Source organism: Carettochelys insculpta, chromosome 3, assembly GCF_033958435.1.
Source record: "Carettochelys insculpta isolate YL-2023 chromosome 3, ASM3395843v1, whole genome shotgun sequence".
Taxonomy (NCBI): domain Eukaryota; kingdom Metazoa; phylum Chordata; order Testudines; family Carettochelyidae; genus Carettochelys; species Carettochelys insculpta.
Genome location: NC_134139.1, coordinates 149,140,087 through 149,165,163, shown reverse-complemented (window position 1 = coordinate 149,165,163; position 25,077 = coordinate 149,140,087). Strand labels below are relative to the sequence as shown.

Genomic DNA, 25,077 nt, shown 5'->3' with positions numbered 1-25,077 from the left:
CTTCCTTATCCTTTACTCGTTGATTCATTGTATGCTGTGACCCAGCTAGCTTCCATGTGATGTCATGCAGCTCCTTGAAGTTTCTCCATTCTGCAGCTTGCCCCGCTTGTTGCTCAAGGGTTTCCTCAGAGTTTTTCTTGCCCCCTTTTACAGCCTTTTTAACTTCTGTTGGCTTCTGAATACAGTTTCTGAGCTTCCACCTTAGCTGCTGGTGTTGATAGCTGTTTTTCTGTCCTTATGTTCCTTCACTTTTCTCAGCATTTGTGCTGTGATCCATTTTTTGTGGCCCTTTGTTCTCTTTCCAGGCTGTTTTGCTATCTTCCCAGGTTTGTTCCATAGTAGCATCTTCTGGGAGGAGATTGAATCTCAATCCTGGCTTGGTCTATTTTGAATTTTATTACCACCAGATGGTGGCTGCTCCTCTTGTAGTGTGGACATCCTGCATTGATCTTCTGAAAAAACTGCTGACACAGATGTGATCAATCTGGTGGTCTGAGTGATGGTCCAGTGAAGGCCAAGTGACCCCATGGATCCTTTTGTGTGGGGGAAAAACACTGACACTTATCCCCAAACCTTTGAAGGAACAAAAGTCACAAAAGCACTCTCCATTTTCGTTGATGTTGCCTAGGCCTTTTTTCCCTTTGGTCTGTTCTCTGCTTGCATTTATGCTTCTAATTTTCGTGTTGAAGTTGCCCATCAAAATCAACATATCCTGCTTTACTTTCTGGTTCACAGCGCTTTGTAGTTACTCATAGAAGTCTGTTTTACGTTCCTCAGCTGCTTTGTTTGTTGGTGCATAATGTTGCACAATCAGTAGCTGGTGCGCTTTCATGTGGAATTAGCTGTGATGTTGCATGATGATACTGCTGGCCGCTCCATTAAAGCACCAGATGCTTCTCTTGATAACATCAAGCCCATGCTTTCTGTGTGTGGTGCCCCTCTTCTTCATGTCCTGTGTAAATGAGGATTTCACCTGTTGTCAGGCATAGCTGCCAAGATTGTGTCCATCTTGTGTCTCTCAAGCCCAAAACTGCAAGCTTGTACTGTGTCATCTCCACTGCAATCTGTGCTGTCTTCCCTGCTTGATAAATGGTCTGAATGTTCCATCTACCAAACTGGGTGGTTGTCCTGGATTAGAGAGGGGTTATCTGTGGGGCAGCTTCCTTTTTCTTTTCCTTACCACACTTCTTAACTCAATCCAAGCAGATTGCCAACTCCTTCCAAAACTTTTGTAGTTGTAGGGTTCTTTGTAGATGTTTCTGTAACTTTCAGGGTTTGTTTTGTTTTTAAACAGATTGATAACCCTCAACCAACTTTTTACCTCGGGGGTGGAGCGGAAATGTGATCCAAATATGTCTGGTCTCTATCCTTTGACCTGTCCAGTTTGGGTGACCCTTCCAAGAGCTGTAGCTACCACTGGCATAGCTCTCCAGGTCATTGAGATGCATAGGCCACTTTACCACGACAAGTAACGGACCATGGGGTGGAGACAACATCTCTAGAATAGAAATATTCGTATTGGCAAAAAACATGCTTTTTCCAGTGTGCATTTTTTATTTTGCTTTGTTCCAGGAACTGGTATAAATTACCCTGGCAAAAGCACTTTATTAGGGATTGTAGCCACAACTGTTACTGGCAAACTTTTTTTTTTTTTTTTTTTTTTTTTTACTGCAGACTAGCGCAAAGTTTAAAGGCATGAGCAAGTACTACCAGACAGGGAGAGGACATACAGGTTTTGTCTGCGTTTTGGGTTAAGATCAGTGACAACTTTGTGTTTGCGCTTTGTTATCTCATAGGGGCTATGACCAGAGGATACCAATGGTTATAAGTAACCAAACAGCTCTTTCAAAGCTATATTTAAGGACAAAAGTATACAGAAGAGATATAAAATAGTAAAAGGATCTAAACGCTTAATTAGTAGCCCATCAGTCCTATGGATTTCCTGGCAGGTTCCAGACCTTTTAGCATGGTTGTATAAGCTCGCCCTTTATATCCTAAGTTCCTTGTTTCTCTTGTGTTTCTTAAAGCTTATTCTGACTCAGTATGTGCAAATTACCCCAATGAGTGGCATTTTGGGAGCTGTGAACTGCAGTACTCATCCTGCACTGTTTTTAATCCTGAACAAAAGGTAACCCTCCACATTGAGGAGAGCATGATCAGCCTACAATGATCCATGTAACATTCATGAAGTTAATATGGTGGTCCATAAAGATAGTGTATGTGGTTGCAATATCTGTCTTTGTCCCCTACCCTTTTGCAAAAGTGCCAGTTTCCTTCATTATCTCATCTAAGCTATATCTGTTTTGAGGAAGTTTAGAAATAATTTTTTCATCATTTCAGTTGCGCTGAATGGAGACCTCACGTAAAAAAGCTTGAAGTGGTTTGTTTTTCTTTATCCTCACAGATTTAACTGATGCAGTAGTTTAAAAAAAAGAAAGAGAAAGCCAGAAGCCCCCAGAACCTTCTTTAGGTTAACATACCTTTTAGTGGAGCAGAATTAATGAGACATAACCCATGATGCTGTCATATGTTAATACAGATATCACCTGGAAATGGAAAACTGAAAATGTGGGATTATAAATAAAATGGATCAAAATGCAAGACTTTATAGTATTTGGGTACAGTGGATTTTATTCATTTTCATATTTAATTTAAAAATTCTCCATTTGGTAATTTTAAAGTAAGTTCTAAAGACATCCGCTATGCCAGAGTGCTGTAATGCGTCTTGCTACAAAATATAGTTTGCTAACCAGAGTATATAGGGCTTGTTCACTTCTGAGTCTTGTTGTGCATATTGTGCTGCCAATTTTTACACCAGCTATCCTAATAAATTTGCAGAATTTTTTCTTTTCAACATGCATTAGTGTAGATTAGACTGATTGCTTCACTTCTTGCTACTTCAGCTTCTTCTTTAGCATCCATGCTGACTTTGAGCTGATGCATTACCAATATCCAACTCAGCCACACTATTACTGGGATTAGGCTGTGATCTGTAATTAGTTTCTTTTACCAATTTTGAAAAGAGCTGCATAATTTCTTTCCTTGACAAAAAGATGATCAGGTACTTGTCTTTGATAGGCGTGTTGAGAAAATTTATTGAAAACATTAAAGATTGTCAGTCACATTTTAGAGGACTTTTGCATTTGAACATCTTTCATATTTAACTAAAGTAGTATGCTATAACACAGGTTTGCATTTGAGGGACAGAATAAAGTCACTGAAGAATAATTTTCTACAGGCTGAACCTCTATGGCGTGGCACCCTTGTGATCTGACTGGTGCCAAAGGAGAGAATTTGCTGAACCACAGGAGGTTAATATTGTCTAGCAGCATTACCAACATTTTCCAGTACTTACTGGGCTTTAGAAGACATTTAGGGATAAATTATGGCTAAATAACAGCACAGGCTAGTGAGAGCCAGGACTGGTGGCTGTAAACAAACTTTTTGGGATCATGGGAAACTTAGTCACACTTAAAAGTGGTTGTCCAGCTAAAGAAAATCGTGCTGGATTAGGATATTGCCATATGAGAGTGTTCCCGACTACAGAGGTTAAACTTGTAGTGGAATAAATTCACCCTCTTAGATTCTGAAATGCTAGGATTTGTGCACCTGCTGACGACGACTACATAGGGCCAGCTTCTGAAGGTTTTTTTTATTTTTTTGTGGGGGGGGGATAGGAAGACATGAATATTGAGTGTGTTCTGGTATGGCTATGATCTGAAGAAGTGGGTCTGTCCCACGAAAGCTCATCACCTAATAAATTATTTTGTTAGTCTTTAAAGTGCTACATGACTGCTTTTTTGTTTTCATAGTATATGGATTAGCACAGCTTTCTCTCTGTTCCTATGCCAATAGTGAATTGTGTGAAGCCTGAAGTTTATACTTACCCTGCTTTGCCAACATCTTTACTTACCTCTTGTTTTTTATATCCGTTTTCTGATTCTTTCCCAAAGTTTCATTGAAGCCAGGAGATACTCCAGAAGACTGGAGTAGGGCAAGTATAGTGCCCACCTATAAAAATGGGAATAACCTGAGGAATTACAGACCTGCCAGCCTAACTTCTGCACCCAAAAAGATGGAGTAAATTATTAAGAAATCAGTTTGTAAATACTGGTTGCCAGCTGCCCTGTGCTGGTGGGAACTGTGAGATGGACCAGCCATGGGCCGGTCTGTTTCCCAGGTTCTGCAAGCAGTGTGGAGCTGGGAACCAGGCTGCCACTTGGTCCCCGTTTCTCAGCCTCTTGTGGGACCTGGGAAACTGACCAGCATATAGATCATCAGTTTGCAGGGTCCTACAAGCAGTGGGAAGATGGGAACCAGGGTGCCCCCTGGTTCCCAGCTCCCTGGCACTCAGGGAGCCAGGAAACTGACCAGTCCTGGTAGACTGGTGGGTATCCTGGCTCCTGCAAGCCCGGAGTGCTGGGAACCACGTTGCAGCCTGGTTTGCATCTCCCCCCGACTTGTGTGAAAATTTGAGTTATGCCTTGGTTGCAGGAACACAAACCCTGCGTAACTCAAGTGTTTACTGTATGTAAATTTAAGGATTCTTCTAATTCTAAGAACACAAAATTGATAAACAGCTAGCCAAAAGCTCAAAAAGTAATAACAAAATGTTTTTGAAATACATTAGCAGCGGGAAGCCTATTAAGAAACCAGTGGCTCCCCTAGACGATAGTCATTAGAGGAGGTTTTGGAACAAATAGACAAACTCAATGTTAACAAATCACCGGGACTGGATGACATTCATCCAAAGGTTCTGAAAGAACTCAAATGGGAAATTGCAGAACTATTAACACTAGTTTGAAACCTGTCCTTTTGGATCAGCTTCCGTACCTAATGACTGGAAGATTGCTAATGTGACACCAATATTTAAAAAGGGCTCTAGAGGTGACTCTGGCAATTACAGATGGGTAATTCTAACATCAGTTCCGGGCAAATTAGTTGAAACAATAGTAAAGAATAAAATTGTCAGGCACGCAGAAGAACATAATTTGATTGGCAAAAGTCAACACGGTTTCTGCAGAGGGAAATCATGTCTTACTAATCTGTTAGAGCTCTTTGGAGGGGTTAACAAACATGTAGACAGGGGAGATCCAGTGGATATAGTGTACTTAGATTTTCAGAAAGCCTTTGACAAGGTACCTCATCAAAGGCTCTTATGTAAATTAAGTTGTCATGGGATAAGAGGGAAGGTCCTTTCATGGATTCGCAACTGGTTAAAAGACAGGAAACATAGGGTAGGCATAAATGGTAAATTTTCCGAATGGAGAGGGGTAGCTAGTGGTGTCCCCCAAGGGGTCAGTCCTAGAACCAATCCTGTTCAATTTATTCATAAATGATCTGGAGACGGGGCTGAGCAGTGAGGTGGCAAAGTTTTCACACGACACTAAACTGTTCAAGATAGTCAAGAGAAAGGCAGACTGTGATGAACTTCAAAAAGATCTCATCAAACTGAGTGATTGGGCAACAAAATGGCAAATGAAATTTAATGTGGATGAGTGTAAGGTAATGCATGTTGGAAAAAATAACCCCGACTATACTAGTTCTTCGAGTGGTCCCCGTGGGTGCTCCATAGTAGGTGTTGGGCTCGCCCCGGCGCCGCAGATCAGAAACTTCTAGCAGTGTCCGTCGGGTCGTGCATGCGCCAATGCGCGCCGCTCCCTTGCGCACTCTCAGTCACATGCGCGACCCGGTCCCTGCCAGTTCCTTCACAACCGCCAGTGACTGCAGATGGAATTCGCTCCGGCTCCAATGCCTGAGACCAAAAAAAAAACAAACTGTTGTTAATAGTTATTAGTCGTTACTTGTTAGTTGTTTTATGACTGTTGAAACCGTTTTGTGCTATATACAATTTTAAAAAAATAAAAAAAAAAAGAAGAGAGGAACAAAGGGGAGAAGAGCAAACAGAGGTGGCTGCCTTAGGCGGTTCGCTACCCCCTGAAGGCCGTGAACGTTATCTGGCTACAGACTTCATTAGCCTCTAAGTACCCTATTAACATTTAAAGACTTTTAAATTTTAAACATATAAAGCCTCGGCAGAGATGTCTTCTCAGGGCTTTAAGGAGTGTGTGTCATGCCGCGAGACCATGCCTGCCTCAGACGGGCATAGCGAGTGCATTCTTGGAGAGACTCACATTACTTGGAAATGAGACTAAAAATTATCTTATTTGATAAGGCCCTCCAACCCGAACCACCGGAGAAGCCCCAGAAAGAGGGGCCCTTGGGGTCGCACATGAGGAAGGCGGTTTTCCCTAACCACCTCTGTGCAAAAGAAAAGGAAGCTCTCCCCAGCTCGATCCTTGCTGGTAACACCAGCGAGCAGGATGAGCGGAACGCAGGGGTGGCTGCTCATAGCAGGGATACAACAGCACACAGGATTGTGCCTAGGCCTCCAACTGCTCAGCAGTTGGCACCGAGGGCGCCGCAGGCGTCAACGCAGCAAGTGCCGGAATCGGCGGAGCCGACTCGTGGCATCGATCCTTGTGGCACCGACGGCACTGGAGGAGGGGCACCCGGCACGGGGCCAAACGGTGCTGGAGGAAGCTACCTGCGCAGCACCGCGCATAATGGCGCCAAGCACGGTACCGACAGCGGTGCTGAGGTCCCCGGCACCGGAGGGGGCAGCGCCTGCTGCTCAGGGGCAGGGGAAGGCAAAGGCCAAAACCCGGCACTGCAGTCTGGCTCCAGACATCATTGTGCTGCCATTATCACTTAGCGTCCGTCCCCCTCCACCCGAGATACACACACCGCTCCGGGCAGCCACTCCAACGGCCTGCTTCAGACCTCCCTCCCCGTTCCTCCAGCTACCATTACCTTGGCTCAGACAATCTTCACCATTTTCCAGCATGGACCCTTATGAATACTATCACAGATCATCTCCGCCGTTATCAGCATCGTCACGGAGATCACGCTCTTCCAGACACCATAGGTACACATTCCGATTGTGGTCCAGATCTCCATCATCGGGCCCTTGCCCATGTTGTCATGGCCGTCCTTATCATACTGAACACCGGCATCGGGGGTCCAGATCCAGGGGCAGATCCTCACCCACACCCCTCCAACACCCCCTCATACAATCTCTCTCTGTGAGAGGAACACAGCTTTCCCAGACAGACATTGGTCCAGAGTCCCAGGACCTTCCTTCACAATCCACAAAAGAGCAGGTATATCAGCAAACTCAAGAATCAGAGGAGTTAGAGGAGGTGTATCATAGCGGCGCCTACTCGTCCTACCCAGATGAGGCGGGTGTCCCCAGGGACACCCCCTGCCCACCCCCCCCGACGACCTTAAGCAATTTCAGGAGCTGTTCAAGAGAGTAGCACTCACACAGGACATTCAAATAGCGGAGGTGCAGGAGAAACATCATAAACTCCTGAAGAATCTGAGACCCCTGGCTTCATCCAAAATCGCCATTCTGCTAGACGAAGCCATTATGGAATCAGCCACCAACATATGGCAGATTCCGGCCTCCATCCCGCCTACAAATAAAAAGGCGGATAAGAAATACTTTGTTCCAGCCAAAGGAATGGAATTCCTGTTTAGACACCCCAATATAAATCAGGAGGGTCAGACAAAGATGCGAGGAAATTAGACCTGTTTGGCAAAAAGGTCTACTCCTCCTCTACCTTATTACTAAGAATGGCAAACTATGCGGCACACCTGTCAAACCACAATTTCGACAATTACTCTAGACTGACCCCTCTTATGGACTTCCTCCCAGAGGACAAGAAACCAGTGCGGAAGGCGATCGCCCAGGAGGGCTACGCAGCCTCGTGAACAAGAGTTCAGATCGCCCTGGATGTGGCGGACACAGCGGCATGCTCAACAGCCACAGCAGTGGTAATGTGCAGGGAATCCTGGCTCCAGACATCCGGCATTCTCAGAGATCTACAAACAAAAATCGTGGACCTTCCATTTGATAAGCAAAAGTTATTTGTAGAATCAACCGACTCAGTCCTACACTCCAGCAAGGACTCGAGGGGCCACATTTAGGACCTTGGGTATATATACCTCCCTGTACAGGAGGAAAAAGTTCTACTCCCAACAAAGGCGCTACGCCTATCAACCGCAGCATGCACAATATCAACGAAGCTACGACCACGGGTGCCACCAACAGCAGCAGCAGTATAGGGCCCCCAGGCGACATCCCCAACGAAGTCACGCAGCCTCGGGGCAGGCCCTAAGACAGCAAGTTTGACAGGTATGTCGAGGACTGCACTATCAAGACCATCTCTCAATGCCACTCTGAACGCATGTTCCATCACCGCCTCAAACCATTTTATTCCCAATGGCAAAACATCATGACAGACAAATGGGTACTGGAAATCATAGCCACGGGTTACACGATCCCCTTCCAATCACTCCTGCCACCGAAACCTCCCACCCAGTCCTCCCTCACAAACCTTTCTCACAAGACCAGGCTGAAACAGGATCGTCCAGGAGGGCTACGCAGCCTCGTGAACAGGAGTTCAGATCGCCCTGGATGTGGCGGACACAGCGGCATGCTCAGCAGCCACAGCAGTGGTAATGCGCAGGGAATCCTGGCTCCAGACATCCAGCATTCTCATGTTTATAGGGGCGGTGGAGAGAGTACTGGAACAATTCCAAGGGAAAGGTTTCTACTCACGATACTTCCTAACAGAGAAGAAAACAGGAGACTGGAGGCCAGTTTTGGACTTTTGGGCCCTCAACCGGTATTTGCGCAAACAGCGCTTCAGGATGACTACAGTTGCCTTCATAATTACGGCACTGGATGATGGAGACTGGTTTGCAGCCCTCGACTTACAGGACTCTTATTTTCATATAACGATCCACCCGGCACACAGATGTTTTCCTCTGCTTCAGAGTTGGTGAGGAGCATTTTCAGTACAGAGTTCTTCCGTTTGGTCTCTCTTCGGCGCCCTGAGTTTTTACCAAAACCCTGGTGATAGTATCAGCGTACCTACACTGGCAGGGTGTGTTCATTTTTTCCATATCTGGACAACTGCCTACTAAAAGGGGTCTCGAAAGCAGAGGTCCTACACATGATACACGTCACCGCGAACACATTCACCTTGTTGGGCCTGATTATCAACCTCACAAAGTCAAAGACTGAGCCCACGCAAGATACAGAATTCATAGGGGCACATATAGACTCTATTACATCAAGAGTATACCTGTCCGATGCCTGTTTCTGCACCAATGCGTGCAGACGTTTTCGCAAATACCTCCATGGCAAAGGTGTAAGGATCAATACCGACAATACCTCCACCATGTTTTACATCAATCGACAAGGAGGGGCCCGATCCCGAGTGTTATGTGCAGAAGCAAGTCCGGTTGTGGAACTGGTGCATTGCCAACAAGATAACATTGAAAGCCTCATACTTACCCAGTGTCCACAACGTGAAGGTGGACCAACTAAGCAGACGCTTTGCGTTCACGCACGAGTGGCAGATCTGCTCCGACCTGCTCCGACACGTATTTCACAAATGGGGGTTTCCCCAAGTCGATTGTTTTGCCACCCAACACAATAAGAAATGCCCTCAGTACTGCTCTAGAGCAGGCATAGGACGGGGGTCTTTGGGGGACGCCTTCATGATCTCATGGAAGGGCCCTCTACTCTGTGCGTTCCCTCCCACGACACTCATCCACAAGGTTCTAGAGAAAGCCAGAAGGGAGAGAGCATGCGTGATACTCATAGTCCCAATGTGGGACTGACAACAATGGTTTCCCCTGCTTCTGCGCATGACATGCCGCCCACCACTCCCCCTACCGGTAGTGCCGGACCTACTCAAGCAGACTCAGGGGTCCATAGTGCACCCACATCCTCAGGGGCTCCGCCTACAGGTATGGCTAGTCCATGGCTCGGCACCTTAGAGAGCACATGTTCGGAGGGAGTGAAACAAGTCTTGGAGTGCAGTCGAAGGACCTCCACCAGAAGGACTGACGAACAGAAGTGGACATGATTTACCTCCTGGTGCTCTTCCAAGCAGTTAGCTCTTCTGGATGTCCCTATAACTGTAATTCTAGACTACCTGCTGGAGCTGAAACGAGACGGACTCTCCCTATCCTCCGCTAAAGGTCTATCTCGCAGCTATATCAGCTTTTCGACACAAAGAGGATGGGCCAGCCGTATCCGCCCATCCTGTTGTCACAAGGTTCCTAAAGGGGTTGGCAAATCTGTACCCCCTCTCGGAAACTGTTACGGCCGTCATGGAGTCTGGACTTGGTACTCCACACGCTGTTGGGACCGCCCTTTGAACCATTGGCTACTGTGCCCCTCCGACTACTTACCATGAAAACGACCTTCCTTCTCGTGATTACGTCAGCCCGCAGGGTGAGCGAACTCGCAGCAATAATGGCAATGCTGCCCTTCACAGTATTCTGAAAGGAAGTGGTGACCTTACGATTACACCCAGTCTTCGTTCCGAAAGTTTCCTCGGAGTTCCACATTAACAAACCAATAGCATTACCCTCCTTTTACTCGAAGCCTCACAGCTCCAGCAAGGAGGCGTGGCTGCACCTGCTAGATGTGAGGAGGGCGTTGGCCTTTTTTACATAAACAGAACTAAGTCCTTCTGGAAAACGGACAGACTCCTGGTGTCTATAGCACCCAGGTCGAAAGGGGAAGGCCTGTCTTCCCAGAGGATTTCAAATCACATTGTATCCTGCATAAGACTGTGTTACGAGCTCCATAAGACCCCTTTGCTGGCTCTGCCCAAGGCTCACACCACTAGAGCGATGGCGACGGCCTTCTTCAAAGGAATCCTGTTGAAAGACATTTGCAGAGCGGCGACTTGGTTCTCTTACGACACCTTCGCCAAGCATTATGCCATGCACCAGGTGTTCAAGGAGGATACACGTCTGTCGACAGCAGTCCTTTCAAGGGCAACCTGCACATGAATCGATTACCCACCTCCTTACTTGGAATCACTGCTGGGTAGTCAGCTACTGTGGAGCACCCACGGGGACCACTCGAAGAAGAAAGAGAAGTTACTCACTTGTGTAGTAATGATGGTTCTTCGAGATGTGTCCCCGTGGGTGCTCCATTACCCGCCCATCCTCCCTGCTTCGGATATCTGTCCGGTGTTTTTCAGGAGCATCCGGGGTGGTTGGTCAAGGAACTGGCGGGGACAGGTTCGCGCATGTGACTGAGAGCGCACGAGGGAGCAGCGCGCATTGGCGCATGTGCGACCCGACGGACGCTGCTAGAAGTTTCTGATCTGCGGCGCCGGGGCGAGCCCTCCACCTATTGTGGAGCACCCACGGGGACGCATCTCGAAGAACCATCGTTACTACAGAAGTGAGTAACTTCTCTTTATAATGTGATGGGGGCTAATTTAGGTATAACTAATCAGGAAAGAGATCTTGGAGTTATTGTGAATAGTTCCTTGAAAACATCCATGCAGTGTGCAGAGGCAGTCAAAAAGGCAAATAGGATGTGAGGTATTATTAAAAAAGGGATAGAAAATAAGAAAAGAAGTATCTTACTGCCCCTCTATAAATCTATGGTATGCCCACATCTTGAATACTGTGTACAGATGTGGTCTCCTCACCTAAGAAAAGATATCCTGGCACTGAAAAAGGTTCAGGAAAGGGCAACTAGAAAGATTAGGGGGTTGGTACAGGTCCCGTATGAGGAGTGGCTAAAAAGATTGGGACTTTTCAGTTTAGAAAAGAGGAGGCTGAGGGGGAGACATGATAGAGGCATATAAAATTATGATGGGTATGGAGAGGGTGAATAAGGAGAAGTTATTTACTTATGCCAAATGAAATTAATGGGTAGCAGGTTTAAAACTAATAAAAGAAAGTTCTTCTTCCCTCAGCACATAGTTAACCTGTGGAACTCCTTGCCAGAGGAGACTGTGAAGGCTAGGACTATAATAATTTAAGAAAGAGCTAGATAAATTCATGGAGGTTAGGGTCCATAAAAGGCGCTTAGCCAAGGGTAGGAATGGTGTCCCTGGCCTCTGTCTGTCAGGGGCTGGAGATGGATGGTAGGAGACAAATCGCTTGATCATTGTCTTTGGTCCACCCTCTCTGGGGCACCTGGCACTGGCCACTGTCTGCAGACAGGCTACTGGGCTGGATGGACCTTTGGTCTGACCCCGTATGGCCGTTGTTTTGTTCTTATATAGCTTGTGGGATATTTTAACTAATATTGTCTTCTGATACATTGAACTTTGACAAATTAGTTGAAAATTTTGATCCGCTTGTGATCCTCCACATTTGCAGAGTTTGAAGCAAGTAGGACTCAGGCTTTGTCTAAACTGCAAAACACAGTTTGCAGAGAATTTATAAAGTACCTTTCACTGCCTTTTGGGCCTTTCTCATGTCAGTATGGTTTGTGTATGTCAGGAGGCCACAGTAGTTAGTTTGCCAGGACATTTCTGTCCCCGCTTTTCCTGATTTCTGTTTGACTGACTGACTACCTCATTCAATCATAGCTTCTAGAATATCACTGGTTCACGTAACTAACATATTTCTCATCTGGTAACAAACATCAAGACTGAACACCATTGAAACTTATAAAATTGCAGTCATTAGCTGTTTCATGTCAAAAATATTTCATTTCCAGAGAGAAAAATCACTCTTCTAATGTAGCAGATTTCTTCTAAGATGTTTTTCTGTACTTGATTGATCTCAGAGAAGCATGTGCCTTTCTCACTTTAACTTTTCTTTGAGTAAATGCAGAGGTGTATTCCAAGTAGGTGTGTATGCTCTGCATGCCAGAATTGGAGACTTTTGCCTAGCTGTACCTGTTAAGAAGTGGTACTTTAGTGCCTTATGCGCATAGGTCCTTCCCTGGCTAAATGAGGTGATGCATCGTAGGCAATCCCTGCCAGTATGTTTTTGCCAACTTTGGCTGTATGTGGAGCTGTTGTTACTTGTTCCTTCGCAACCTTGGACATTTTATATTTAATTTAGTTTCATTGCATATAGTTAATAGCTGGTTACTTATTAGTGTTAGTTAAAAGCTGGAGTGCACAGTATAGTGGTGGTGCTCACGAGTATTCAAACATCGCCCTTCACGTAGAGTGATCGTACCTAAAAAGTGATCGGTATAAATGGTTCTTGTCCTTTGGTGATGCCTTCCTCAAAGAGCGCTGTTTAATCTGAGGATTGCTCAAAAGGAGGACTCAGATGGTATGGACTTCTGCCTTAAGCAACATCTGCTGATCTGGCAATTTGGCCTGAATCAGTACCAGGGCCTTCCTTAGGCCTCAAAGTGCCCTCTAGATGAGAAAGTGCTATTGTTTCCCATTCCTGGGTAAGTGCCTCTTTTGAAGAAGCACAGGAACAATTCTGAATTATTAGGGCCTAAAAAGAGGCTGCATAAGACTAATTGGGAGCACTGTGTGTTCTGGGGTGACTCTTCTCTATCCCCTGAGAAAAGCACATGCTGGCATGAGGCTGGCTCCAGTGCATATGATGGTGCTGTTGCTTCTGATTCTCCCTTGACACAGGATAGGCAAGGCAGACACCCCACACTGTTGACTCTGGTTCTGGCCTCTGGGTGTCTGGTACTAGTAGGAATGATACTGGTACTGATGGTATCATAGGTGTGTACCAGGCTGCAGTGGACTGACTCCACCTTTTGATTCCATCTTCGATGCTGGTCCAGGATTTCACGAGGCTGGTAGCTGTGATGGTTCCCCACTTAGAGCATGTTGCAGTCTCATCACTGTACCATGAAATGCCAGTTTTTGGCATTGTCATGAATGGGATACCAAAGACAGCACAAGATTCTTCTGTACTGGGCCCTTCCTTGGCACTGATGCAGTCAATGCCACAGGAGATGTTGATGCATATGGGAGCCCCAGTACCATTATTGGCACTTGTCTTTGACCTTGCCTGTGGAACCAGCCTTCCAGAGGTGCTGATTGCATCACATCTGTGAATCCTGAACTGGCTCTGAGATATGGATGAGTTAGATAACTTTTTTGGTTGCTCTGGGTCCACCCCACCCACTCTGGGTCCACCCCACCCACCCACCCTCTTTTTCAGACTTGAGCGCCTAATTCTGCAGCTCCACTTCACCTGAGGGTGGGGGTATGGGGTAGCCAGTAGACTATAATACAGCTAGCAAGCTTGGAATGCACCTCAAGACCTAGATGGAGGTGCCTGGCCCAGTTCTGACTGGCTACTAAGGCTTTACCAATAGCACCAGCCATTTTGGGTTCAATGGGAAGTTCCTCATTTGTGGAGGTCTTGCTCATCATCACAGTTGAGATCACCTGCTGTAAATAGGTGTGTTTTGGTGGGACACTACTGAGAGTACTTAATTCAGGATTAACTGCTGAGAAACAAGGCACTCGCTGCCCAAGACTGGTAGTCCTCCACTTACAAGTCATGCCGACTAGCCAAAAGAGAGAACTTATGTCCCACCATACTGGCTAACAAAAAGTCATACAGATAGTTCCTGCTGATACTTCAGTTCCATTATATCACCATCAAGGACACTGCTAATAAGGGTAAGTGGTTCTAAAAATGAATCTTATCAAATACAAGGTTCTTCCAATCCCAAAGAACTAGCTTCATACCCTGATCAATATGTAACTCAGACCTTACCCAAAGATGATACTGTTGCCAGTAATTTAGGCTGTGTCTACACTACCTCCTTACTTTGAAGGAGGGATGGTAAGTAGAGTGTCGTGAGATTATTAACGAAGTGCTGCGCTGCATACGCAGCACTTCATTAAGCTGATTCTCCCCCGCATCAACTTTCAAGTGTTAAAGTTCAAAGTGCTGGCTCGCTAACCCGCCAGTACTTCAAAGTGCCTGGGTAACTTCAAAATCCCTTTACTCCTCAAAATCAAGTTAGAGATGGTGCTGGATTTGATTGAGATAGCATCCCCATGGACTAAGGTCTCACCTCCTACAGTACTGCTTGGAACCCAGTACTTTAAGAAAAAAAAAGGGTTACTGACCTTTTCATAGCTGTTCTTTGAGATATGGCCTGTCCTCCAAACCCTATGTTTGAGTTGGCTGGCAAGAAGGAACTGAGAGTGAGTGAGGTATGCCGGACTTCTTATGCTGGCATTTGTGTGTCACCAGAGGGCACTAGGAGGATACTACTGAGGGAAAATTTTCCCAGCAACTGTCCTTGTGGGATGCATGCCTGGAAGAACAAGAGTTATAGAAATGTTAATAAGCATTTTTTTCTGCTCTACACCTTCAGTTTGACTTATGTCCTCATGGCCATTCTGCTGAGTTACAGGAAATACCTTCACTGGTAGATACCATCATTTTCCTTACACAGCTCCTATTCAGTATGTTGGGGTCACAGAATGCCTCAGGAAGAAAGGAATCAACATCTTCCCCTACTTCATTGACTGGTTGCTGAAGGGTGGCTCCAGAGAAGAAGTGCTTGCGCACCTTGAAACAGCACTATACTTAGTCGGCTATTTAGACTCATTCTCATCACTGTGAAGTCAATCTTAACCCCCACTGAACAAATCAAACTTTTGGGGACCCACTTAGATTTCATGTGTGGTGTGATTAGATGTTGTGTAATTTCTGGGGTGACAAGTATATGCTTTTTATATTTTGTTTTTTTAAAAAAAGCTTGTCTTTAGAAGTACTGAGGTATGAAGCATTTTTTCCTCCCTTAGGAAGAATAAACCAGTATTAATTCATTGATGGAATATCCAGGGTGATGGCTTCAAAATAGGTCAGACCTGAAATATCAAGAAACTTGTACGAATAAAAGTCCTAAATACTTAAACATATTTCAGGTCACAACATGCCACATGTATTTATTTCAGTGGTATACAGGAAGGGATTTGGGGGAAGGGATGTGCATTTTGTCAGGTTTTCTAAAACTTTGTGCCTTTATATTATGTGTTTCTTTTTCTCCACTGATTATTTTAAATAGATATATAAACAAGGTTTTCCTATGAAGAATAAGAGGTGGCCATGGCTGCAGATGAGACTTGGGTGAAGTGAGCCACAGCACTGAGCAGTCTCTCTCTTGAGTTGCTTGGCTGGCTAATTCTTGTTTCCAGATTTATGGGTCTAATTGATAGACATATGCTTATTGAACCTAATTTTAATAGTTACTTCAGGCAATATTTACTTCAAATGCTTTTTTCATGTTCATTCTGCATTATTGTATATAACATGTCCATTCTACAGTTCTGATCATTTATCTGCATTGTTAAAAGAAACCCATTATTACTTCTGATAAACCCAAACACAAAAGCATTTTAAAATCTTTTAAGTTTCTTTTTGTGAAACAAGTTTCTTAATACAGCAAATTTTTTTACCTATCTGAGGCTCATTATTTTGCAAACTCATTTTTTCTGTTTACTTTTAGACAAAGTCTACAAGGCGTAGAAGACAAAATCACAAAGCTGAAAGTAACTATGGTAGCGTGGGACCGCCATGACAATTCTGTTATAACTGCAGTTAACAACATGACTCTGAAGGTTTGGAATTCTTTCACTGGCCAGCTTATTCATGTCCTTATGGTAAGAAAAATGAGAGTCAGTTTTAGTCAGTATACTGTAACTCAGATATCCATCATAGATGTTTAAAAATAATATCCATTTGCATAAGAAGGAAAAATCTTTGCAAAATAATTGCAGAATCACAGAAGAATTTCAAGTTCCTGGAATTTCTTGTGACTCTGAGCCTAAAGAACATTGTTGGAGGTGTATGTAAAGATGATGGAGCCAAAATAGTTTTTCCCATGTCCGCATTGCTGAGACATTGTTTGGGTTTGAAACGATAATTTCTAAATTTAAATTTTTGTATCATTATGTTGCTTTAAAATTATGCTTTATTGGTAAATATTTGGAGGCATCTGTTGAGATTAGATTTCAGTTTATGTAGACAGAATGCCACTGACCTTTTTTTGAGGGTGGGGTTGAGGATGGGTTTGGGGAAGAGGTCTTTTTTTGGTATTTTTTGCTTACAATTGGCAATGCTTGTTACAGTCGTCTGAAATGAGAGGGGAGATAAGGGATGAACTTTTACTGACATCCAAATACAGCATTCACTTCCAGGTTTAAAAGTAAGCTGGAAGACCCACTTATTATTTGAATAGAAGATGCATAATTAAAATATTAATGAAATATATTTTTCATAGTAATGTACAATTGTATAAGAAATCAAGGGGAGTTGAAAGTGATATTAAATAGATCAAAATGAATATAATTGAAGCTTTGATAGGATTATTTCCATAATTAGAATGTTTTTAATTAAGATAGTGGGAGTAGAACTTCAGGCTTTTCGGCCTTGATGATGATGATTGAGAAAAGTCTGTTGTGTCCACCCTTCCAAACTCATCTTTGCACTGTTGTATGCTTGAAATACTCACCGATGGTTGAATGCAAATATATCAGTAATTTGGGGGTGGGGCGCGTATGTGTCGTGTATATTAGTTAATGGCAGTAACGCATGCATACAAAAATATCAGCTTTTTTAAACGTTGTAGCATTTAGACTTAAAATTCTGCAGGTATGTCTGCACTTGTGGTTCAGCAATGAAGATTAAAATTAAAGGTGTTAATACATTTCAGTCATAGGGTAATTTTAAGCACGAAAAAAATGTGGGGACTAATACTGTATTGTCAGTAGCAAAGATAAATGTGACTTGTGGAGTGTGATATTTCGTTTGTCTGGTTGGTGGGGATTCGTAATAATAATTCAGATTAGGTTCTCTACTGCAGGGAGCCTCACAATTTTTGCTTGACTAAGCTTGAACTAGGTTATTTTATGGGCGATCTGCTTTTCTAGCTATATTTGCATAATATCCCTGTGGTAACTACAGCAGTTGTTTATTTGAAAAATTGCTCAGGAAGTATTGAGTGTATTTATAATTGTCTTTTAATGCATCTTTGTATCTAAAAATAAGGAGAGATGAATATCATTTCTAGCACTTCTCAGCACAGATTAGAGGTCAGTGGACCAGTTTGGGAAACATATATGCGTATATTTTTAAAAACACATTCATAGAGACCCATCAAAGCTGCTTCCGTGTCAGACGAAAAGTTTGCGTTCTTCTTTCAGTTGTAGTTCATGTCTGTTCAAATTAGGTTTGCTCATGTGCCCAGCTGTTGGAAATTTTTCCCTATCAACTACTGTTGACCTTGGCAGTGTTGGCACAGACAGTACCAGATGCTCCTGGTGCCCAAGAAGCTATGGTCTAGCATCACATGTACCAAGCAGCATTTTCCTGGAGTATCCCGGAAGTGATCTGGTGCTGGCTGGTCCTTTGTCTATTCCTGATGTGTAGTGGGCAGCAAGGGGAGTTACCAAGATGAGTTCCCCAAAGCATTTCTGAGGCCCCTGCTCCTCAGTGAGTCTCCAGGGGTATGTCTGCCCTTCTAGCTGTGCCTGATCGGGCATCAGCACCTGAATTCTCCGAGTCCTGGCACAGCCGTGTGTGGTGGTGGCGGCTGTACTCTGAGCTTGGTCTCAGTCTCGATGCCTGCCTGTTCTCATTGCAGGGTTGCCTCGTGTCTGGATCTATTCCAGCTCCTCAGCAGGCTGTTTCCTGCACTGACTCGGTACAGTGCCTCCTCAGGCCCACTTCCATCTGCTTAACATTTGCCTTTGGGGTCTAGATTCTGTTTGTGTCAGCCTTGGATGAGCTCCAGTACTATTCCCGTTGTGGAACTTGGTCCTGTTCTCCACTGCAGTCTGTCTCCACTCATCAGGACTCTTGCATGTTGGGCTCTTGGTGCCTTTCCCCTGCAGTGTGCGAGACCTCACCTCCTTGGCGTTCCTGTTCTCAGTGCTGGTACTGCTCTTGATGCCAGTCTGCCTCAGTACTGGTCCTGCTTTCGGTGCCAGTCCCATTCTCGATGCTGCACCAGCCCTTGGCACTATCCCTCATCTGGGCATTGATCTCAGTCCTTGTTCTGTCTCATCATGGTACCACTCTGCTTCTCAATGCCAGTCTTCCTCTTGGCATCAGTCTGGTTCTCGGCACCATCTCTCACCATGACACCACTTTCGCCCTCCTCACTGCTCTTGTAGGCTTTTGTGCCATAAGGTCAACACTGGTCAGGATCTACCAACAGCTCCATCTGGGATGGCTCCTCCATGGCCTTCTGATCCCTCTGGCCTGGAACAGGACTTGAGTGCATTTCACTGACCTCCTTTCCCAGTGGTCATTTCGGACTCCATGGGCATACCACATGGCACAGGGCACTATGCCTCCTGCTTGGTCACATATCGTAGCTACCCTTAAGAGTTCCTGAGGCTATGGTTAGTCATCTCCCTCCAGACTCTTGTCATCCTACTCCTCCAGAGGCTGTACCATGTATCATCCAGAGGTTCCAGCATCGGTGGTGCTTCCGTTGGCCTCCTCCAGCTTTTCCACAGATCAGGGAGTGGCAGATGCATCGTCTCGAGGTCTCTATCCACAGACTTCCGAGTACTCCAGAATCTCCTTCAGCATGCAGCAACCAGCCTCAGCCTGCTAGGGCAGGAAGTTGTTGAGTTCGTTGACTCCACTTGTGACATCCTGACCTTGGAGGGTCCCTCACATGTGGCCTCTCATTCAACAAGACCATAGTGGCTGCCACTTCCATCATGTGGCAAATGCCAACATCCGTTCCACCACTGCTTATGTGGTGGAGTGCAAATACTCCAGCAGTCAAGGGGTATGAGTACTTGTATACCCACCCCTGCCTTGCTCCTGGGTGATGGGCCTGGTTAACAAAAAGGAGTGTTAGGGTCAACAGGCTCTGATCTCAAAATCCAAGGACACTAGGCATTTGGACCTCTGTGGGAGGAAGGTGTACTCCACTGCAGGCTTGATGCTCTGGGTGGCTAACCAGCAGGTCATCCTGAGCTGTTAAAACTACAACTCCTGGGCTGCAGATTTCAAGTTTGAGAAATCATTGCCTGAGGACTTGAGAGAAGTTCTCGGCCCTTATGCAGGAGGGTAAAGTGGTGTCATGAGCCTGCCTCCAGGTACCTCTGGATGCAGGGGACGCCAGCAGCCTAAGCTGTCGCATTGAGTGTTGCCATGCAGTGGGTGGCCTGGTTACAAACATCTGGCTTCCTTCTGGAGGTCCAGCAAGTGATTCAGCACCTCCTGTTTGATTTGCATGGGTTTTTTTTTGCCCAACAAACTGACTCAAGGAGTCTCAAGGACTCCTGTAATACTATGAAATACTTGGGCATGCACACTTCAGTTATTCAGCTTCAGTCCAAGCCCTTTAAATCATGTGGATGCTTGAACTTCTTCTAGCGCAAAGCCTGCTACTTTTGCCAGAAGCCTCCCAGTCAAGAGCCCGGGGCCAGTTGTGGCCAGTCTGTCCTCTTCTGGTGCCAAGTGCTCCTTTTGGATTATGTACCCAAGATGAAATACCCACACCATGGAATACCATGCTACCATTTCTCGATAGACTCTGTCCCTTTTTCTTAGTCTTCTGGTTCCAAAGGCAAGTGGGAGGGAGGGGACAGGGTCTGCTACCCATCCTGGACCTCAGGGAATTCAACATGTTGGTTTCCCACAAGTTTTGTAGGGTCTCCCTGGGCACCATTATTCCCATTCTGGATCCAGGGGACTGGTGTGCCACTTTTAACTTTAAAGTATGCTTACTTCCACATTTCCATCATTCCCTCCTATCTGCGATACCTGTGGTTGACCTTGGGCCACCTGCACCTTGAGTTTATGGCTCTCCATTTCAGGATCTCCATGGCCCCCAGCTTGTTCACCAAGCGCATGCTGGTGGTGGCCACCTTCCTGTGGTGCAACAGTATCCAGGTCTATCCATACTTGGGCAACTGGCTTCTGAGAGGTTGCTCTTTCCACCAGGTGCAGGCTGAGGTGGCTTTCACCAGGGAAGCTCTGGGTCTCCTGCTCAACCCAGCAAAGTCCTCGTTGATGCCGACTCAGTGCGTATAGTTTATCAGGCTCGTTCTTGATGCCATTCAAGCCAAAGCATTCTTCCCTGATTACTGCTTCCAGGCTCTCACCCAGCTCCTCTGCTCTGTTAGTTTCTCATTACCAGTCAACACGTGTCTCCGGTTGCTGGGTTACATGGTGGCATGTATTTACATGGTTCCATTTCCCAGACTCCATCTCTGCCCTCTTCAGGCATGGTTGGCCTCAGCATACTGTCCCAGCTGGGATGGCTTAGACATGATTCTCACTATGCCTTGGCATGTCTCCAGTGCTCTCCATGGAACATTCTTGTGGACATTCCTTTTTGTGTCCCCCCAACCTACTGTGTCCCTGGTCACAAATGCATTTGCTTTGGGCTGGGGGGCCTACTTAAGGCATCTCACAACTCATGCAGTATGGACAGTGGAGGAATTATCTTCCCATATCAGTGTGCACAAGGTCCAGGCTGTTCACTTGTCTGGCTTTTCTCCTCGTCTCTGTGGCTGTTGTGTGACAGTCCTAATGGACAATGCCATGGCTGTGTATTACATCAACAGGTGGGGGCAGAGTGTGCTCCTTGTTGCTCTGCGCTGAAACCCTGCACCTGTGGGAGCTCTTCGTAGCCTACTAGATTCACCTGAAGATGGTCTATCTCCTGGTGGTCCAGAGCCAGTTGGTGTACTGCCCCAGTTTCCAGTTCCTCTCACAAGTGATCAGTTTGCGTGGAAGTCTTCCACTTGATCTTCTGAAAGTGGGGTTTTCCCCATGTAGACCTCTTTGTGTCCCAGAAAAACTACAAGTGTCACCCATTCTGCTACGTCTGCAGCCTCAGCCTGGGCTCCATAGCAGAGGTGTCCCTCATCCTGGTCCCCATGGCTACTCTCCACCTTCCCTCCATTTCCCCTTGTGCACAAGATGCTTCTCAAGTCTCACAGTAGTGCGTGGATATTATCCTCATTGCACTGATGTGACCTCGCCAGCCTCATACTCAGCTCTAATGGTGCTTTCTGTGCTTTTGCCAGTTTGGCTTCCCCTGCTTCCAGACCTCCTCATGCAGGACTAAGGCTTTGATCCCTTCACCTCATGGCATGCTGGCTTCATGATTGAATTCTGTCAGGTAGGCATGCTCGGGGCCATTGCAGCTGGTCCTCCTTGGCCACAAACCAGTGATCATATCTGGCCAAAAGGATGCGCTTCTGCTGGTGCTGTCAGTGTGAGCTTGCTCCTGTGTCTACCTCTATATTGCAGGTGCTTGACTACTTCATTTTCCTGGAGTAGCAAGGACTCGTTTTTTCCTCCTTAAAGGTTCACTTGGTGGCCATCTCATCTTTTCACCTGGAGGGGGCGGGCACTCTGTTTTCACACACCCTGTGGTGGGATGTTTTTGCAAAGGCTGGACCATCTCCACCTGCCGGTCAGTCAGCCCCAGCCTACAACCTTAACCTGTTGCTTTGGATGCATATGGGCCACACCTCTGAACCTTTTGGCCACTTGTTCCCTATTCTACTTCTGGAAATTGGCCTTCCTGCTGGCTATTGCTTCTGCTAGAAGGGTTTCCATGCTTCAGACATGCGCCGCCCCCTCCCCCTCCACCTCCATGCATGGTGTTCCACAAAGGTGAAGTCCAACTCTGTTCTCACCCAGCTTTCCTACCAAAGGTGGTCTCTGGCTTCCATGCTAGCCAGGATATCTTCTTGCCTGTCTTCTACCCTAAATCTTATAGCTCCCAGCAGGCGTAGAAGATGCACTCTCTCAATGTGAGATGGGGGCTTGCCTTCTGTATTGACTGGACCAAGCCCTTCCACAAGACCTCGCAGTTCTTTGTGGCCATTTCTGATTGCTTGAAGGGACTTGTGGTTTTGTCATAGTACATCTCTTCCTGAATCATACCTTATATAGAGGTGTGTTCTGACCTCACTGAGATTTTCCTGCCAACTGGCATGATGCACTCTGTGTGAACTCAACCCCCTTCCACTTCCTTTCTGCATGTGCGCCTCTCCAGGAAATCTGTCATGCAGCGACATGGTCCTCTGTACACCTTTTCATGCCTCGTTATGCTACTGTGCAGCCTTTTGTGGCCACTGTGCTTGAGTCAGCCATGTATTGACTCCAACCTCTATTGCTGGGTTTGTCTTGGGGATCGCCTAACTTGAACAGATATGAGTAAGCACTTGAAGAAAAAACGGTTACTCACCATTGTAACTGTTCTTAAAGATGTGTTGCTCATATCTATTCAAAATCCACCCTTCTTCCCCACTGGTGGAGTGGATGGCAAGAAGGTACTGATGGGGCACTGGGTGTTCAGGGTCATATATAAGCTCCACAGAGACGCCATTCGTGGGGACCACCCAGCTGACCTGATCGGTAGTTGCTAGGGAAAAACTTCCCAGCAGCTGTGCATACACGCACACCAAAGTCAAATAGATATGACAGCAATCTTGAAGAAGAAGAAGAGTTACAATGGTGCGTAATTCTCCCCCTCCCCCAGCTAGAGTAATTGAGGCATCTGCTGTCCAAAGAGACTTTTGGACCTAGAAATTGAACCTTGGTTTCTTATGCAGTATTGCATGCCATACGTTAGAGAGCCATCTTTTCCTGCAGTGAAACATCTCTTTAATTTGGAATATACAGAAAGGTCCCCTTTGAGTTTCTAGACACCATTTGCCATAAAATAAAAAAATTGTGTAAAACAGTGAGCAGCTGCACTTCAATACAAAATTGAGACTCAAGACAAATACCCATATCTTAACACAAATATCAATACTTGTAGTGCCCCCATCATTCCTTAGACATTAAAAACATGCTTATATTTAATTATACTATCTTCCTGTTTTACAGGAAAATTAGAGGTGGTGCACTTTTTTGAAAAACTTAATTACAAAATAAGCATCTCCTGCCTATAATTTGATGCCATTGGTAAAAGGAAGTGCTTTGACCTGGTTAAACTGAAATCTAATTTTAGGGATAATAATTCTTTACTTATCCTAAAATCTTACCATAATTACCAGACTACTCCTTTACTAGGTATTTTTGAGCAGTTGCACGTATAATGATGGATGAACACTGCAGAAGGTTTAAAATGGCTAAAATAAGAGTGTGTGTTTTTAAGAATGTTCTTTCTGGCCCTCTGGGCATCTAAAGTCATTACAAAAATGGTGGTGGTGATTTAACTGACAGTTGTACAATTCTATTTAAAATCGTCACTGGAGAAAGAGAAGCATACAATATAAAAGTACATGAAATAGTTACAAAAATTTATCCAAGAGAGTTGCCCAAGTTGCTGTTGTACATTAAACATTTGTACAGTTTCTCATTAGTATAACTTACTCAGATGTGCACACTGCAGATTGTGTAGTAGTAATAAATAGGGTTGTCAATTAATCAGCATTAACTCAAGCAGCTAACTCAAAAAATTAATCACTATAAAAACAATCAGTTGCCCACACTGTTAACTAGAATACCAAATGAAATGTATTAAATATTGTGGATGTCTTTCTCCATTTTCAAATACATTGAGTTCAATTTCAACAAAGAATAGAAAGTGTACCATGCTCATTTTCTATTGTTTTCATTAAAAATGTTTGCACTGGAAAAATGGTTTAAGACAGACAAGTATTATTCGATTCACCTGATACACATTTTGAATGCAGTTAGTTTTATACACTGGAGCACAGACTACTAGAACTGGAGGGGATCTCAAGAGGCCATCAAGTCCAGTCCCCCTGCCCTCACAACAGGACGAAGCACCATCTGTATCATTACTGTTATATATTTATCTAACCTGTTCTTAATTATCTCCAGTGATACAGGTTCTAGAACCACCCTAGGCAATTTATTCCAGTGCTTAGCTACCCTGACAGGTAGGAAGTTTGTCTAATATCCAGCCTAAACATTCCTTGCTGCAATTTAAGCTCATTGCTTCTTGTCCTAAGTCTATGTAAGTTTACATTTCTAAGTTCAATTTTCAAAATAGAGATTTTACAATATTGCATGTATTAGGTGAATCAAAATAGTGTTTTGTTTTTTACAGTTCAGATGTTTGTAACAGTACAATATAAAGTGAGCACTGTACACTTCATATTTTATGTAATTGAAAACAGCTATAATATTTAAATAAATAGCATTCTTTTATTTAGCAATAGGATTAAACATGATTACTCAATTTTTTTAATTGCAATAAATATTTTAATCATTTGACAGCCCTAGAAGTAAATATTTCTGTATATATTTGGGGAACGTTTATTTAAACTT

The 25,077-nt window shown here is 44.9% G+C and overlaps 1 protein-coding gene across 6 annotated transcripts in view; it reads left to right on the top strand.

Annotated features, from left to right (window-relative positions):
* PHIP (PHIP subunit of CUL4-Ring ligase complex) overlaps window positions 1-25,077 on the top strand; it is a 320,457-nt gene that overhangs the window by 109,671 nt on the left and 185,709 nt on the right. For all 6 annotated transcript variants that reach the window (XM_074990995.1, XM_074990994.1, XM_074990993.1 and 3 more), the window contains exon 14: window positions 16,298-16,451. In XM_074990995.1, coding sequence (XP_074847096.1) covers window positions 16,298-16,451 — 154 coding nt within the window. The remainder of the gene's footprint in view (window positions 1-16,297; window positions 16,452-25,077) is intronic.